At 38.7% G+C, this 19,285-nt stretch overlaps 1 protein-coding gene across 1 annotated transcript in view; it reads left to right on the top strand.

The window, feature by feature from the left end:
• The first annotated feature begins 475 nt into the window (after positions 1-475).
• ITGB6 (integrin subunit beta 6) overlaps positions 476-19,285 on the top strand; it is a 35,806-nt gene continuing 16,996 nt past the window's right edge. Inside the window, exons 1-10 of the mRNA XM_027782356.2 lie at positions 476-542; positions 992-1,068; positions 1,804-1,883; positions 4,613-4,814; positions 5,706-5,952; positions 6,779-6,944; positions 7,493-7,654; positions 8,412-8,507; positions 13,930-14,019; positions 18,940-19,074. Coding sequence (XP_027638157.1) covers positions 1,008-1,068; positions 1,804-1,883; positions 4,613-4,814; positions 5,706-5,952; positions 6,779-6,944; positions 7,493-7,654; positions 8,412-8,507; positions 13,930-14,019; positions 18,940-19,074 — 1,239 coding nt within the window. The 5' untranslated portion in view covers positions 476-542; positions 992-1,007. The remainder of the gene's footprint in view (positions 543-991; positions 1,069-1,803; positions 1,884-4,612; positions 4,815-5,705; positions 5,953-6,778; positions 6,945-7,492; positions 7,655-8,411; positions 8,508-13,929; positions 14,020-18,939; positions 19,075-19,285) is intronic.

Genomic DNA, 19,285 nt, shown 5'->3' on the forward strand with positions numbered 1-19,285 from the left:
TCAGGCCAGCAACACAACTGATGAAATAACAATTTTATGCTGCACTGTGTGTAGAGTTTGTTGCAAACCCTTATGATAAGAGAGGGCTTGTCCTGAACAAATGATTTTCAAAACAGACAATAGCAGAGCATAAAAGATGGGAAGAGATGAAATCTGCAAGTAAGAAATTTTATTTCCTTTTAATAAAGTTGTAAGAAAGGTTGGGGAGATGGGGAGAGAGCAATTTGTTATATTGTTGTATCTGTGCTGTAGAATATTTGGCCACTTACTACACAGAGTTAAAGCTGACATGATTTCTTTTTCAGTCAGTTGCAGAACTGGGAATGTAATTATTCCTCCTTCTCCATATTAAAAAAAATCCACAACTGCAGAATTTCCTTTTCAGCTTGCAATGTTAATAAATGTACTCTGTATCTTGAATTACTGAAGCCAGGTCCTCAATTATAACAAGTGATTGCTTTTTGGTTTTTTTCACAGTTGCCTTCACAAGTTTCCCTCTACATCAGGAAATCGGAAAAAATGGGATTTTTACATCTCTCAAGGTATACTCGCTCGGCAATCATAATGATCCATCTACCTAACGCACTCCCTCGGGGAACAATTAAAGGCATTATTTTAGAGGAGCCTTTTAAGAATTGCTGTACACACGAAAACCCACTCTCTTGGCTGGGTTGCTCTAGGACCCAGAGTGACTGGGATTGACAGAAATCTTCACCTGAATGAATTTTCCCCTTATACCTTATAAGGAGTCCAGGAAAACAAGGAAGTGATAACCATGTTCACGTTACTTTATGCACAGCTTGTCCTCTTTACCTGCCCAGGTAGCCCTTGTTTTCACTTTTATTCATGGTCTGTCCCAGTAGGGTTGAAGTTTCCTCGCAATCCAGTGTAGGTGACATCTGAAAACATACCCTTCAGGAATGTATGATTTTTACGACATTCTGCCTTTACGTGGATGATAATTAACACGCTAATTTTTTTTGTCACGCAGCCAGCACTGAAAACGAATGGGGATTGAATTGCTTTGCCTCTGTTTCCTATTTCTGCAAAGAAATAACAATGTGCAAGGTAAGGCTCAGGGGCAGGGAGATCCATTTCAAAACCATTTTTGCGTTGTCTCTTGCCTGAAGTTGACATGAAATAGCTTTCTGTCCTCTGTATTTAATCATTCCTTTCTGTTTAATGACTTTTTTTTTGACAGACTGCTGTAAGGTTACCCTGCAAATTCATCTGAGATTTATGTGGTTGTTACATAGCACAGCATGTATGAAAGAGATGGGCATTCGAGAAATTTTGGTTATTCTAATCACTGTTTGATCCACTGAGAAACTTAATACTCTACATGTGACTGAGTAATTCACTTGTACTTGCACAACAAATTAAATCATATCTAGTATCTACAGACCTGAGTGAAGCAATTTTAAGCATATAGAGTGAACGTAGAGCTGTTCTTTTAATATCCCTGGTTATGCTGGAAATGTCTTACCTGCACCATACTAGAAACACACGTAACGCTTTATCAGGTGCACTGGAAAAAACAAATAACATGTTCTCAGTGAATGCCATCCATAAAGCATGCAAAAGTATGTTAATTGTTGGCAATTGTGGATTTTTAATTTTTATTGGAGTGTTAATCTTCTACTAATAGAAATACTGTTACGAAGGAATTTTATCTGTAAACCTAAATATGGCTAAATGTGTGCATTTTTCACCACCCACATTCTCTAAATGACAAGATTCTTCATAAATTTAATGATTAACCACATTATTAATAGTCTTTTCTCTTCTTGGGTTTGAATTTAGGGACCTGTTCTCAGCAAAGTGCAGTGACTTGTGAAGATTGTTTGCTTTTGGGACCACACTGTGCTTGGTGTTTTCAAGAGGTAGAGTAAATGATGCAAAAATAATTTCAAAGTAAAGCTTGAAGTGTTTGTAGTAGCTCTGAGTGATGAAGTATTGACTTAATTGGGTCAGCCCGTGGCTTTCTAATACGTGCAGCGCATAGTGGAGCCTTCCTGGGGATCAAAAGCAGAATTCAGTCTAGCCTTTGTGGTCTATTATTTTTTGGGGGGGTGGCGGTTTTTTGCTTTATTTTTTCGTATTTTTTTGTTTTTTTTCAAACAACCTCCCTCATCTAAGGCAGAAATAAAAGTGCTGTTGGAGGTGGTCAGCTCATCAGCCTCAGGGCTGACTCACCCACAGCACTGATGATGAAGCACCAGACATCAAGTTAGAGACCAGACGGCATCTTACGTACTACATGTCAAGCCAGACTGCAAACAGAAGGTGCTCCAGTCAGTTTGCATATACAAATGATCAATCCGTGGTTGATTTTAAGTATGATGATAGTGTCAGTTTTATAATTAGTGTGATATAGGTGTAAGTTTTGGCTGAAACATTGGGCTTTAAAAAATCTATCTGGATTTGTTTCCTATATATCTGTTGCAGACTTTCTATCTGAGCAAGTCACTTAACTAACATCTCTGCTTTTAAAGCTTTCACCTGTAAATGATGCTAAATAATATCTCCCTACTTCACAGTAAATATTATAGGTCTTAGTTATTAATGTTAGCAAGATAGCCAGCTATCACAATTAAAAACTTGCCAGAGATAAGAGACATGAAATAAGTATTTTTCAATACTTACACCTTTGTTGTTAAAAGTATTTCTTGCTTTTTTGAACAGCAAAACGATACCCAGGATGGAACTAACATACTCCTTTATGAAGTATCTGACAAAGACTGAACAGCACTTATTTAAAAAATAAATTTTCTTAAAATAATGTAGCAGTTTGCAAAAAATGTTACCATGGGGGAAAAACCCCACCACATTAGTGTGTTTGCAGTCATTTTTATGTTTGTACTTAACAACCAAACCAGGATTTTCTTGAAATGAAAATTTGATCACATAATGTATTTTCAGAAAACAAAAATTAAAAACAATTTATTGATTAGAAAAAAAAAACCCAAACAAAACTGTGAAACTATTGAAAACTTCAGACTAATAATCATGGGTTTATTTCTTTGTTTGTAGGTTCATTCACTTGTTTGCTAGAGATAACACATCTAGCGTGCAAAAGTTGTAGGAGCTTTAGTGTCAAACCCAAAGGCCTCCAAAGAAACCACTGTTTTCCATAGAGCAAAACTGCACCTTGTAACTGTATTTAAAATATAAGTTTGCCTCTTCACACAAGTTTTGGAAGGTTATGAAGTGTGAAACTAAAGGAGCCGATATGGATCCCCCTGTGAAAGTTTTGTAATGGTACATGATTTTTATGCACACTGTATTCAAGAAGCAGTTGGTGGAGAGTCTTGCCTGAGCAAAGACATCAGATTTGGTGTGAAGAATAACAAATTACTGTTCCCATCAGCTATCTCAACATTGCTTCCACCAAAACATATAACAACCCTGGTAATTTTGAGGCATGAAGGGTGACATTTTGGTGGAAAGAAGGGTCCTGGTTCTGGTTTAAATAGGTTTAAGTAAAATTGTTTTGGTCTGGATGGGAAGTTTTGCATTGACTGAATTCAGAGAGCATACCCAGGTTGCTTGCCTAAACACAGGAGAAAAGAGTGGTCCCACAGTATGGGCCCATGACCATCCGCTGGGAATTGAATGTTTTGGTGCTGGTTCTGCCAGGCGTTGCCCAGGTTTTGGCCAAAAGGTCTTGCAGGCCAGAGCTGTTTCCAGTTCAGGGGGCAGCTGACTGGTTTTGAGGATCTACACTGTAGACGTAGCTCTAGGAAATGGTAATGAGGCACAGAAGCCTGTCTGTGAAACTAACCATTAACTTCACCACCACGTGGAGATACTACCTACCCTGCGGTAGTGCTGTGGGAAGGAATGCATATCAACTGCCTTGGAACAAGTAACAAAAATAAACAGCAAGCTATCCAACTGATATCGATAGGCTTGTGATTTACTCTGGCTGGGAGAAGGTCATGTAGGACGCTGGGCCAAATGTGACCAGACAGCCGTGGGCACACTGGGAATGCCGCTGGCGCTGTGGGGCAAGGGGGGGGTGGCTGCATGTTTGGTAGGCATCAGGCAGAGCAACAGGGACTTGCTTCAGTGAGCATGTGAGAGCAGTGCTGAGGAGAAAGAGTAGGTCGGAAAGGAATGGTGAACATTGGGTACCCCACTGTCAGTTTGTCACAAAATTTGTAGGACTTTATCCCCTTTGAGACCTCTTCTGTTATTAAATGATGTTGTTCCATCAGCAGTTCAAAACTGTTTAGGAAAGATGGAATGGATGTGTGGCATAATTCTTTAATAGAAAAACCAGGGGCTCGTAGGAGTTTTGTGTTATCATTCCCAGTACTGTGAGAAGCCAAATGCAGTGAGTGGCACAATTCCCATTCCCCAACAATAGAGCAGTTTCTCCCAGGAAACCAAATTGGTGTAAGTTACATTAATTATACACTTGTGTGACATGATCCATGAAGGGCAAATTCAGATTTCAGTGCCACCTAGATCTCTTTCTGCACTAGTGTGCACTAACTTGCACTTTTGTTTCTGTTCCCTGCGTTGGATCAATCTTTCATCAGCCAGGTGCTGGTGGCTGGTCAGTAAATACATTTAACTCATCCCTTCCTTCTCCTGTTTGCTTCAGAATTACACAGACTCAGCTGGAATTCATGGGAGGTGTGATACCCCAGAAAACCTTTTGTCAAAAGGATGCCAGTTGAATTTGGTTGAATTTCCCATTTCAGAGGTAGAAATTCACAGTAACAGGCCCCTAACTGTAGCATCCCAGAAGAATTCTGATGTCACACAGATTTCTCCTCAAAAATTAACTCTCAGGCTGAGACCAGGTAAGTCACTCAGTTAACAGATGCAGGATTTTTTTTTTTTTCAGTCTGAATGGTCTAAAAAAAAAATCCTGATAGAATAAAGACTAAAAACCCAAAAATATCTGTTGACTCATCAGATGAAAACTAGGTTTGACTGAGTTCAAATACTTTCAGAAATGCTAGGTACATCATAAAAGTAAGGATGTATTTTTTTAGTTCTATTTTCTTGCCATTGAGGTGGCAGGGAGAGAATGGAAACACCACCCTCTACCTCCCCAGCCCTGCTCCTGTGCCTATCCCCCGCAGGTCTGGCAAACAGTGTATCTCAGAGGCAGCATAAAACTTTGCTTTGAGGATGTAAAAGGTACCAGTGACATCTATGGAAACACTTCAGACCTACTTTGGGGTCCTTGAAATGTGAATGTTTCCTGGAGAAAATTTGGAATAAAGAAACGTAAGAGACACCCAGTTAGGCTGCATCATAGTGTTGCAACTGCAAATAAAACCTCTGTGTACACTCTCGTTTTCTTTATATTTCTAAAATACATGGTGTGCCCCATAAGTGCTACCTTTAGTTTTAATTAGCTTTGTATCTCAATTTTCTTAAGCTGCATACTGCTGAAGTGATATTCTCATGCTTTTTCAAATTAGAGCAATCTGTTGTAAATCTATGCTTATGGCTTTACTGAAGAACAGTTTAGGAAAAAACCCACTAGAACTGCTTTTAATTTTTCAGACCCTTGTTTGAGATTTTTGTTGACAGAATTTTTGAAGTTATATTTTTAATTCTCTGGTGATTTAAAATACTAGATAATTTTCACCATATATGTAAGGTTATGAAGAAAATGATGTTGATCGTAACTTCCATGTATTAGTGCTAATATGTATCCCATTTTCCCACATCCTTAATAGGACATGAAGAAACAATACAGATCAAGGTGCGTCAAACTGAAGATTATCCAATTGATCTCTACTACCTCATGGATCTTTCAGCCTCTATGGATGATGATCTGAATACAATCAAAGAACTGGGTTCCACTCTTTCTAAAGAAATGTCAAAACTGACGAGCAACTTCAGACTGGGGTTTGGATCTTTTGTTGAAAAACCAGTTTCACCATTTATCAAAACTACAGCTGCAGAAATAAACAACCCTTGCAGGTAGGCAGGAAAAATACCTACATCTGTATACATGTCAACGTTAAGCCGTAATATTGATCTTTAGAATAAAATTAAATTCAGCAGCATCACTGGAACCTCTGCCCTCTTCCAGCTGTAAATATGTTGGTTTGGGAAACAAGATTTGCTTTTTTTTGTTTTGCATTCTGATCATTATCTGGTAAGTCTTGTGTTATCTGGAGAGAGGAATCTGTGAATGATTCTGCTTTTTAGCTTTTGCTAGTTACAAGCATGCTTAATGGATTAACAAGCAGCTTGCAGCGTAAGTACATCTTTTTCTCTAATTTGCTAGAATACACACATATGCAAAAATTTTATGACACCACTATATGGAGCAGATGCAAACTCACACACAACACAGAATAGCAGTTTCATTTACCTGTCAATGTCATTTCCCTGGTTTTTTTCCCCTTAAAGTCTCGCGCTTTCCCGCAGGCCCAGGCTGCTCTAGCCCTTTCCTAACGCACGCGGAGGAGAGGCTGTGCTCCGCAGCCCGCAGCAGGAATGCAGCAGAGCGGCAGTGCCCTCTGAACGTCCCCAAGGGACCGCAGACCCTAATGTGCTCCTGAGTATGAAAACAAGGCACAGCAGGGAGCATGGCAAGGACCGCAGGCTGTTAACTGGCTGAACTACCCTGCTCTGGGAGGCCGTTCCCAGGCTTACTGCAGACCTGTTGGTATTGCCCACCTCACCGGACCCTCTTTGATTACTTTAGGTTTTTCTGACAAAACTTTAAGTTGCTGAGAAGTAACCGTTGTAGTGATTTTCCAGTCTGTATTATCCATAAGCTGTCTCACTTACCTTGTAGAAGTGTTCCGTACGAGTGCTTACCCACCTTTGGATACAAACATGTTTTATCACTAACAAACGATGCTGAAAAATTCAATGAAATTGTGAAAGGACAGCGAATCTCTGCTAACATAGACACTCCAGAGGGAGGATTCGATGCAATTATGCAGGCAGCTGTTTGCAAGGTAATTGAAACTTTGGTATAATATTAATTATTCTGTATATTACCACTTCTATTACTAAATAGTTGTATTTCAAAGCAGCAGATCGTTATTTTTCAAGACTTTTTAAATGCAGTCCAAGAACCTCATTAGATTTGCGTGAAAATACTTTTGGCTGTATCAAGTAAAACACGCATACTGGAATATTTTAGTGTTTCTTTTTAATTGCCAAAAATAATAAAAAAACCCACAACGACAATTGTATAATTACTGGGTCTCTTTTCTTGACTATTTTTTCTTTAAATATTTTTGACTAACTATGTTTAGAGTAGTAAGCAGACTGACATGAACATGGCCAGCCCATGTTATTAAACACAGGAATGGGGAGACAAAATGTTAGCCAAAAACAATGGAATGAACATCATCTCTTAAGAGATGTTGTGATGTTTTTGATACTCCCTTGAAAATTATTCCCTTCACTTATTTTGAGTTGCTGTTCTTCAAATCTTTTGCTGCTTTTCTATATTATGAGTGTAATACAGCCTGCTAAACTAATGTCTTTTAAATTACAGGAAAAAATTGGATGGAGGAACGATTCTCTACATTTGCTGGTGTTTGTGAGTGATGCTGATTCCCATTTTGGGATGGACAGTAAACTGGCAGGGATTGTTATTCCTAATGACGGGAACTGTCATTTGGACCACAATAATGAATATTCCATGTCAACTGTTCAGGTAATTTACTATGAATTTTGTACAACTCTTGCATTCTGGAAATTTAAAGACTAACATAAGCAACTTAGAAAATTAATTAAACCATATCTTCATCACTGAAATGTGTAAAAGACGGGGAATGCAGATATTTCATGTAAACTTTTATTTGTAAAAAAGAGAACTGTGTTTGTATGGAGTTAGGATAGATTAAAACTAGGAAAAAAAGAAAGCACTAATCTTATTCCTGCTAACCCAGAAAACACACAGAACAGGACTGACTAGTATTTCCTTCTGCAAGGGAAGGCAAAATTTGCATTAATCGTGTTCCCTGTAAGGGTGTGAATTCAGTAGGAGTTTGTAGGACACTTTGTGTGGGAGAACTTACCAGCTTAAGATTCAGTGTTCAAAAATACTGAATATATACACTCTGGTGTTCAGTGTAGGACAAATACCCAGTTGCTTTGGTGCAGTGTTATTCTTTGGATTATATATATATATATATATATTTATATATATATCTCACAGAAGCTAGTGAGCCAAGTGTCCCAGTAGGGAGGCTGGCACTGTGCTCTTCTCAGAGGGGTTTCCTTGAAAACAATGTGAGGAAATTATACACGCTATCTTTTACTTTCTATACACATAGTGCCTAATTATAGTTTATACTATGCAGGGAATGGTGTTAATTATGATCATTTGAATGTGCGTTTCATAGAAGGTAATTAGCAACTGGATGCATGTGAAAAACGGATTGGTGTGGTTCTCTTCTGTTTGTTTGCAGGAGTATCCCACAATTGGACAATTAATTGACAAACTTGTGCAAAACAGTGTTCTATTAATTTTTGCTGTAACAAATGAGCAAGTTCACATATATGAGGTAAGCAAACTAAAATGTTCAGCTCACTAGTATTTGTTTTAAAGCTCACCTGTTTTCACAGCTGATACAGAAGCAGTAAGGACTGAGTTCTGCAAGACATTTATGTAACGAAAGTAACTAGGAAGTTATATATCAGAGGAAGTCTCTTTTACACTAGGAATGCTTCTTCATGTTCTTTGATTTGATGTTCTTGGGTAACTCTTAAATTGGATTTCAAGTTGAATCACTAATTTTATGAGTCAAGAACTGTAAAACTAAGCATTGCTAAACTATTCGGTGTAACCGTTATGATTAGCCTATTGTATTTTGTAGGGCTAGGGAGGGACAGTTAAGCTTTTTTTTACTTTTATAAGACAAAGAATATATTCTGAAAAATACAGTTGTCTTCATGCACAGCTCTGAGATCATGGGTGGGGGGTGGGTGGGGATATTAGCTGACCGGAGAGTTTTATTAATTTTGCTTTATTTCTGCATCTCTTTCCAATGAGACAAATAGGAAACTAGCAGCAAGGTTAAAATTACAAAACATGATGGACAGAGTCCTCTTCCCTCAGGTATCGTTCCTCATGTCTACTGAGGGAAAACACTTCAGTACAGGCACTTCTGCCATTAGGACTCACAGAATCTTGTTCTGTGACGAGATTTCCTGCTCTGTGAAGTCACATCACGGGAAATGGGAGCCAGGAGAGGGGAGGGCAGATGAGTGGTGCTTACGGACATGCAAAATACATATTTCTAATGAACTGAATATCATTCGTACCTGCAGCTCCATCAGTCATCTGTGCAGGCACCTGTTTTCAGCCTCCACAGATACAAGCCCTCCTGAAGCCCCATGCTGCTTTTGGCCTGTGGATAGTCCAGCTGTGAGCTGAGGCAAAGCCACCAACGGCTGCTTAACTGCTTTTTGCAGTGAATGCCAGCAAAAGCCCTCTAAGATAAAATGAGAAGGATACTGGCAATTCTTATTTCCTTTTCTGGCCAGTCCTGCTGCTGGAAAGAAATCTTTGCATGCACAAAGAAATTCTAGATAAGAATTCCATGAGGATAACAAGGGATTTTTCTGCCTAACCTTGGCTGCCTGGCTGCACACTGCTGCACGAAAGGGGACAAGGGGAGAGAAATCATGCCTACAAATTTGTTCAGGTTGGTTGAGAGGGAGTCAATACGGTCGATCCTGCTGATACAACAGGTTTGGCTTTCCAAAGGAAAAATCTTCACAGAACATTCCTCAATAGAAGCCAAAAGTAAAGAAATGAGAAGGTGCTCCTCAATGTGATAACCACACAGAAAATAGGAAAGAAAGGGTAGGGAAAAAGATCCGGTGTTACAGCAGAGAGGGCAGATGAGTCCTTGAGGTACTCAGCAGTACCAGGGTTTTCTGTTTCTGCCCTCTGTGTAACCCAGGGAAGCCCCCCACCTCCAGTGCCTCTGCAACTGATTCCAGGGGCAGAGTTGTCTTTAGTAAGACTAATACTCCAGGTGTTTGACAAAAGTTACAAGAGATACATCTTTCATAAACTGATTCTCAGACCACAGGCTTGACAAGACTCTGCATCGCGGAGCACTAAGTGCCAAGCTTTTCTAAAGAGTGTACTGAATACTGAGCTGAAGCATGGAAGTTTAAATCAACAACAGCAGAAGTCAATCGCTTATAAATGCAGTGGGATTCTATAGTCATAGCATAGATTAGTTTACATTTGTACATTAAAACCTTTTACTAAATCTCATCATTGCTCAACAGTTTCTTAAGAGGGGCCCAATTAATGATGAATGAAATATTTTTTTTTTTATGTTAATAGGAGAAGTATCTCTTTAATTTACAGGGCCTTACTTTGTCCAAAGAAACTTTTGTCTTACTGATGGCGTTGTATTTTCCCTTGGAAATTGCTGGTGGTCACCCTCAGAGTTGGCCAACAGAGTTCTTATCAGAGGGTTTCTATTTCAGTATCCCTGTGTCAGTGTTATACTAGTATCAAAGTTATCAAGTGACACCCTTTGTTCACTGGGAACACTAAATGAAGATTTATAGCTAACAAAAAATGCAAGCCATTGTTAACCCAACAGGGGAATGGTTTGTTCTTGTTACTTTCTTTTTTACGAAAAAAAAAGTGCAACTATCTTCTATTTTGTAGGGTATATAGTAATCCCATTCAGTATATTCTATCTGCTGCTTTCATCTTTTAATACTGCTTTCTGTCACTTATTTGGATAGCTATAGTTGTCATGGTCTGATTTCAGTCCTGTATGTGATGTGGGAAATCAGTCAAAGCAAGTACAAAAGTCATATATAAGTCCCACAGTGCCGTTTTTCCATACTACAGTATACTTTCAAGGGTATATCTAGGACCTGCAAACAGGCCAATAGTGTCATGTTTTCATCTGCATGACTAAAATTTGTAATATAAATGTAAATAACCAGGTATCCATGCTTAAGAATGTACAAAGAGCAAAGCAAGACAACAAGAGTTATTTTTGTATTAAGGCCATTGCTCAGGTAGCCTGGATGAGCTGGGAGAGGACCTTAAGCTGGCACTTGGGCACCACCATTAACCCACTCTTGTAGTGGTGTTTTACTACTTTTTTAACAGCCTCAGTGGTGGGATTCTGCAATCTCCCTCAGAAAATCCTCCCAGATTTCATTATCCTTTGAGGTGGGAAGCCTCTTCCCAAGTATCCCATCTCAAATCTACTTGAACTCAGCATCTAATTATATCAGACCCCGAAACTGACTATTGCTATTTATAATTCAGTTCCTAGGGACAAACTTACATTAAAATGACTGTGAGGACTTAGAAAGCACTTCTTTAAATAGACTTGATAGATTCCATTAGTCTTGTGTACTGTTCAGACTGTCAAATATATATTTTATATTTCTAGCCCTGTATAATCCCCAACAATTTAGCCCCAAATAATTCAGTCATTTAATATTCTTGATCCTCTTCACTGAATTTTCAGTTTATCCACATATGTGTTTGTGTATTATTACCTAACACACAAATATTGTGATTGCATGAGCACAGAATACACATGCTTGTAACGTAGATGGTGTTAGTTTCGATCCTTCCATGCAACCAAACAGCTACGGGACAGCAATCTAAAAGAGGGGGTAAGTTTAGATCTAATGCTCTCCCTGACCACAAGAACTTTAAAAGCAGTCACATAGAAACATCTATAAGGCCACTCAAAATCAAATGCAAGAAAGGGGAGGAAGTTCCTCTCTTATACTGAGCCCTGATAATTGTGAGATTACTTATAAAAATGATTTTTTTTTTCAAAAAAAGGAGGAGTTAGGGTTTTTTTTTCCTCAGAAAAGGTCTTTTAAAATACATTCATGTATGTCTACCTTTTTGCATCAGTCTCAGCTGAGTCTTACCAAAGTAACAGGGAATGCTTTTATTCTATAAAAGCTATGCACTCAAAAAGCATCTGTGAATATTGCGGTAATAATGGTATTTTGACAAAATGCATAAATCCTATTTTGGCATAAAAGAAAACGCCAATCTTTAAGGTTTCATGAAGTTATTATTATTCTTGATATTACTTGTTTTCAAGCAGAGTTTAAAAATTTTTTTTCAAGCTTAGATAAGGGAAAAAACTCTCTCTAATCCTGACTAAGCAACACTTCTGAAACAGAAATTGCTCTTTTTTAGGCAAATTATTTGTTTTTACATCACAGGAAAACATAGCTTGAAAATTGGGTTTTCAGACTACATTTCACTGCTGAAAATTGAACTAAAAAATACTCCAGTCTCCACACTCGTACATAATTTCAAATGATTTTTATAAATTTGGCACAACACTTTATTTATGATGAAAGTCCTTCTATCAATTACACTGCTAAAAGTTTGACATAACCTCACTGAACTCAAATATATATTTGTCAAATGTCACTAACATGAATTAGAATATCTCTGTAAAATGACAGTTAACCTTTTAGTGACTGTTAGCGAAAAGACTAAATTAAATGACATCCTTTGGATGTTTTACAATAGTAGCACTCTAAAAGCATCAGACTGCCTCACCTTGTTAATGGTTAAGGAGAAATATTTGTGAAAACAGGGTTTAACCAATGGACTGGAGATACACACTTAGTCTGGGCTTGCAATTTCATCCTTGTATCACCATGCAGAAAATTTTTGTTCAAAGAGGAAAGATCAAACAAAGTCTTCAGAACAGTATATCCCTGCTGTTTGTTTTGCATACCACAGATTAAAGGGTGCTACACTTTAAATTCCAGGTTTATCATCTTTTCTTATAATTATCTCCCAAAAGGTCCACGTGTACAAGAAGCAGAGTTTCAATATTCTAGGAATCCTTGAGAGAGCCCTAATCACAGGAGGAGTCAGGAATGCAAAGATACCAGCTGTGACATAAAATGCAGTTAATCCCACTGATTTACAATAGCACTTTAGAAATCTAATGAATGATAAGTATTCCATACATAATATATAAAGTAATCACAGGGCTTTTGGAGATGTGAAGTGTAAGAGGGATATAAGGGTATCAAATTATCCATGTTTATTAATAGCTCTGTGGATTTTTTTAAATTAAAATAACAGTGTTGATATGATACATTGGGAAAGAAAATAAATGCTACAACGTGGTTTTTTTTTTAATAATGAACACTTACTATTTTCCCTAAGCACAGGTACGAGTAAAAGAAGTTCACATAGAATCAGGCAAGATTAATTTTAATGGACCATACTTAAAACCTAGCTGCTAGCTGTCATGTTAGTGTCACAATGCAATTTAATGCAAAAAGAAAAGAAAGTATCTTTATCATTGAAATAAATTGCTAAACTGACACTATATTATTAACGTAAAGCTAGCATACAATCAATTATAGCCACAGACCACTGGGATGCATGTGGGGTGTTAGATCAAACATAAACCAGCAGTAGCTTTTTAAGGGCTTTTGTTCAAAGTTCTAGTAACCCTTGAAGTTCTTACCTTCTCTGCCCTCAATAATCAGAATTCAAGATGTTCAGTTGCTTGCAAAGATTAAAAAGTGGCTGCTGTTACTGAACGTAGGGTCCAAGACTCTCAAACAGTACAGCAACAGTAGAGCAGCTGACTCTGGTTTTGGCTATTTGTATTAGAGAAAAACACAGCTGTTGATTGAAAATACCTTCCTTCAAGATTCTGAAAATTAGAGCTGAAAAATACTATTTTTCAAACATTTTTCAAAATTCCAAGCACACAGAGGTGATTAAACAATATATTTCCCATTAACTTTCAGTGAAATTAGCACTTCTCCATAGGTCTTTTTCAATAGGACATGTGTTATTGAGTCTACGAGGGTCTTTGAAAATGTCACCATTGTTTATTTTAGTTGGCTTTAATATATTTTGCTTTTTTCCAGATGGTAGCTCCTTGTCAGCTAGTTGGTTTTTTGTGCTTTAAATTCTTTTTGTATTTTCAGAACTATGCAAAGCTTATTCCTGGAGCTACAGTTGGACGATTACAGAAGGATTCTGGAAATATTCTCCAGCTGATCATTGCTGCTTATCAGGTAAGATGGTTATAAAGTGTTTTCTTCCTGTATGTCTGTGTTATCAAAATTAGATTACAATTTGGTAAAAACTAGTGTCTTTGATTCTTTTTATGCAGTGATTACAAGAACATCCTTTTTTATGCTTAGGTGCTGACCTTAATGGGAAAAGTTTTGTTCACCCTGAGGATTAAGTGAGCACACAAGCAAAATTCCTATAACTTTCTGTCATGCCTTAGTTCTGCTTGAATGTTAAATTCCCATCAGTGTCTCATCTGTCTTGCCTTCTTCATAGTCCTGTATTTCACACCTACTCTTAAGACTTCTTTAGTATAGGTAGTCAGGTCTCCTGGTTCAATACCTCGACAGGGACTCAACTCTCTTCCCATCGGTAGTGGTCACCAGAGCAGATGTACAATTGCTCTGCAGGAATATCGGGGAAAAAAGTGCTATGCTTTAGCAATTTGATGCTGCCCCTCTGAGGCTGTTCTGAGGTTTTTAAAAAACAGAATGCAGGAACTGAAATGGGTTTGTTTAGATAATACTAAGAAATACTGTAAAGATGATAGGAACATAAACACAGTGCTGCTCCTCAGAACTTTGCTTGTAGAATGCACCCTGGCAACCTGGTTCTCTTCTGTCAGGGGAATGTTTTTACACAGTTCTACATGTCTACACAGCTTTATAGTTTACATATATGCTGATATACTATTGATTTCTCTCTTCCGTCTCAGCTCCTTTTTATTAAAAACCTGCTCCACCAGTTGCCTACAATGACAAACAACTCTTTGCAAATAGCTTCTGTTTCTTTCCTTTTTTTTTTTTTTCCCTGCTCTTCCTCCTATCACCTGAATGAGATGATCAAAGTTACACCCCAAAATTATTTTGGTCTGGATGATAGGAAAGCAAACCAGATTCTTCTAAGTCTCTTAACTCTTCCAAAAACAATACAATTGGTGAGTTACAATCTTTAAATGAAATACAAACCACCAAAATATTCTCTGTCCTATGGAAAATGAAATAAGCAAAGAGCTTTTACCTTAATCTTGGTAGTCTCCAAATGTAATAAATATAGGGGGAAATCTTTTTATGAGCAAAGTTATTGCTCAACATCCAGTTGACACCAGGATTTCACTTCTGCAGTCCAACCTGTCACATCTGGTTCCTATCAGGATTTCTTGAGGCTGGCACTCTAACATATAGACATTCCTACATTTAACAGCTGAAATACCATTTTCCAGTAAGTAACGCAAAAACATGAAATAGTTGTCCCATTGCTGTGTCCTGGTGCCTTTGCTGTAACATTGTATCAAGTGCAGAATGGTGCTTCCTCTAATTGTGGTGTCATGGCACATTCTACTGTGCTGGGACATTGGAAAGGTGGAGAGTGCATCCTTGCCTCTTCCCCTCAGTGTCTGCATACGTACCTACTGTGCATGATTATTTTTTTTTTCCTACTGTCCTTTTTGAACATGCTAATATTTTCAGTCTCCATTGCCTTGTGTGGAAAAAAGGAGTTCAGTTCCACTGTGTCAAGATACGTGGAGGTTTCTTTCCCATTTTAAAATACTCCCTATGCTTTAAAATTTCACTGAATGCACTTAGTTCTCGTGTTGCAAGGTTTTGTGAATAACAGCTCTGCATTCACCTTATCTTCCTTCATGTCTTGATGATTTCATAATAATTTGTCATTGAGACACCTTCCACCCCCCAAATCTTCTCTCCAAATTGGACAATCCCAGCTTTTTAAGTCTCTCCTTGGCTGCTCCATCCCCTTGGTGACTTTATCTGACCTTCTCTTTACCCTCCCTGACTCAATGAGTCCTTCCTGAGATGTGGGGACCAGAAGCAAGACAGGGTACGCTAATAAACAGAGGCAAAATTCTGTCTTGTTCTCAGCATCCTTGCTTGTGACACCAAGGACACTGTTGGCTTTTTGGCTGTCGCATGCTTTGAGCAAGTCGTCTCCCAGAGCTGTCAGTGGTGATTTCGGTGCAGCTCCTGAGTTGTTTCAGCTGGTCCTGAGTTGTTCAGTTTCAGCCATTTTGTGGGCAAGGGTTGGAGGGGGCTCTGAGCTCCGTGCTCGCTCCCCTCCCGTAGCGGCAGGAAGGCAGCTGCAGGAATGGTGCTTCTGCCTTTGGGCCATAACTTGTCACATCCTCATTCAGGTACAGCATGTCTGGACCATGCGCCAAAATTGCTCATAGGTTCTTAAAATCCCACATATGTTTCAAGATGTACAAAGCGTACAAGTAGCAACTTGTTACACCCAAATTTCCCAGAGCCCATTTTATTGCACTTAACCTCAAAGGTTAACAATATTATTACTTCATGATTTAAAATCTTCCAAGCAGGAAACACTGAAAACCACCTTATTTGACATAGGTGAAGACATCTGGGGTTTTTTGGACTGGGAAGGGGGAAATGCAGGTAGACCTATGGTTGAAAATCACATGCAAAACAGAAGATCTAATTCCATTTTTGTCACAGACTTTTCATACTCTCAGAAATGTAATTCAATGTCCAGTGTCTCTGCTTTTTTACTCACAAAAAAGAAATAACTATTTCCCTCACCCCCACCCAAGAACATAGGCTGAATCTTTTAATGATTTAAAGTGCTTTTGAGCCTTTGCTTGCTGTACAAACACAAGGTTTGCTAATGCCATTCACTATGTGTTGCTATCTAAAAGCTTCAGAGAGGAAGTAAGCAGAGTTAAGAAAGTCTGAATTGTCAAAATATTTGTTAAAAGGAGTTCTCATGTTCTTTCCAAGTATGATTCATTTTCTTCTGTAAGCATATTTCTACCTGCTTTGTTTAACATTGAATACTGCATAACGTTGTATCGCAGAGCTGTAGGCTAAAATGCATTGTGACAGGTATCAGGCCATTTGATTGAAGTCATTCCAGGATTTTAGAATTTCAAAAAAATTCTGCTCTTTTTTTTCAGTGCTTGGTCCTTTCACTTACAGGAAAATAAGACCAAAGAAATACTATATTAAAAAAGGACAGAGAACACAAGGGAACAAGTCTGTAGCATTGCTTTGTCTGTTGTGTCATTCAGAAAAAATTTTGACCGCAAGCATGGTTTCTTGGTGAGTGGGTTATAGCTCACCAAACTGTCTATTTGTCCCTGTGACCAGACAGCTTACTGGATTCAAAACACCATTACAAGTCCTCAGATATTAAGATCTAAGAAACTGCAGTTTGTCACAGTGTACGTGTTCATTTTCAGTGGTGTAAGGTGCATATTTTGACCTCTCACAACAGCAAGACATGTTCAAATGACCCAGTACAAAACCAGGATGCAAAGTATTCCGGCTCTGTGTTCAGCAGTATTGAATTTTTCTCATAGTTGCACTCCATTTGAGCCTTGTAGTTTTGCTGCTGGTGGGAGAGGGACTATTTGGTGATATTTCCTGTAAATTAGCACATACCAATGTTCACAGTTTTATCTAGAGGTTTGCTATATTTGGTCCTTTTGTGAGAGCCCAGCTATTGCAAACTAATTGTTATCTAAGACCCTCTGCACTATTTCAATACCAACACAAGCACCTCACTGCAAAACAAACATGAAGGGAAAATTGGAGAATCCAGAGCTACCAACATTACCAACCTGATGGCCAGGGCACAGTTTTACTGCTCTGGCTGGGTGCTGGAAAGAGCTCTGGGTATCATGTGAATCCGTCTTGCACACGTATTACTTTGGTTTACTGATAAGGTTTTCCAAATGAAAAAGATGTTGAAAAAAACATGCCAAACACAACCCTAAGACAAATGCCCAGGGAATCCAGGGCATGTACAAAGGACAGGGAGTTGTCTATGCAGGTTTATACCTATTCTACTTTTAGTTTGTTTTACCCCACCAGACCTTTACTCCAGTGAGTCATCTTGATGCCTTTACTAGAATGACTCACTGAAGTAAGGTCAGGGAGCTCCTCATGCTCTGATTGACATGCAGGGGGTATTTTGTAAAGCAATTAAACTCAGGAGAGCACAAAGCTAAGTCAGTGAGACATTTGTTCAGCAATTGCTAAGGTACTTTTGAAAAATTTCCATTTCCTAGATTTACAGTCCAGTGAAGTCATAGGGATTTTCCCCATGGTCTGCTCTAGGCTTTGGATTAAGGTTAAGTTGTGTAAGCAAAGTTGCTATAAAATATTTTAAAGAGTTAAATATAAAAACCTGGTATGAGAGTTCAGGAAGTAAGTTTTTCACTTAAGAAATGAAAGTTTGACTGGACAAATTGATTTAAGAAATGAGAACGTTGTTGAATTCAACTCGAAACATCACCAACAGCTCATGAAGCAGGAATTTCCATCAGGTAAAGAAAGGCAGGGAGCCAGCCCCTAGCCACAGGAGCTCGCCATGGGGCTCGACTCTGGCTCTGGCCCGGGAAAGATCAGGCTAACTGGTGGAGGCCTCACGCTGACGCAAAACTGAGCTCAGAGCCTACACTGCCACGAGAGAGATGGTGAGGTTTGATTCTACCAGGAGAGATAAAGAGAGAGCAATATTGACATAGGCTGGCTAATCAGGAAAAGCCCGGTGCTAGCAATGCAATCAAGGACACAAATCCATTCCTCAGTAAAACCTGAGCTAAAGGAAAAGCTGTATCAGTCAGCAGAGCACTCAGTGATGAAAGATGATTTAATAAAACATTGAATTTATTCTCCTGCAAGGGCAGGAAATAAGCCCCGTGACAGCGGATATTAAACTGATACCACCATTGCTTTCCACTGAGAGCCGCTTCTGTCGGCACTATGTTTTGCTCGTTCCCTGTTTTTCTTGCCACAGAGAAGTCTGTAAATAAAGTGCCAAATCCACAAATTTACTCCTGTGTAAGTCGGAATAAGTCACAGTCCATGTTACACAGATGTGGACCATTAGCAGCGCTTGGCAGCGTTATTGCTCCATTCATCTCACACCCTTTTTCCTTTAAGGAGCTGAGATCCGAGGTGGAGCTGGAGATCTTGGGAGAGACAGATGGGCTCAATCTCTCTTTCACAGCCATCTGTAACGAGGGGACCTTTTCTCCACATCAGAGGAAATGCTCTCGTGTTAAAGTGGGGGACACAGTAAGTAAAGAACAAATTCTCAAAAGACATGATGTCCAGAGAATTTACAACACCAGAATAGAGATGTTTTTTATTCTTTATTAAATGGTCTTCCTCCAAACAAGTTACAAAAAAGTGGGTGATATCGATGACCTTTTGTCCTCTGCGTTGTGCTCCCAGAGCACCCTGCCGAGCTACGTGTGCTGCAGACATGGACAGCCACCAATTTCTC

Source organism: Falco peregrinus, chromosome 8 (genome assembly GCF_023634155.1).
Source record: "Falco peregrinus isolate bFalPer1 chromosome 8, bFalPer1.pri, whole genome shotgun sequence".
Lineage (NCBI taxonomy): Eukaryota > Metazoa > Chordata > Aves > Falconiformes > Falconidae > Falco > Falco peregrinus.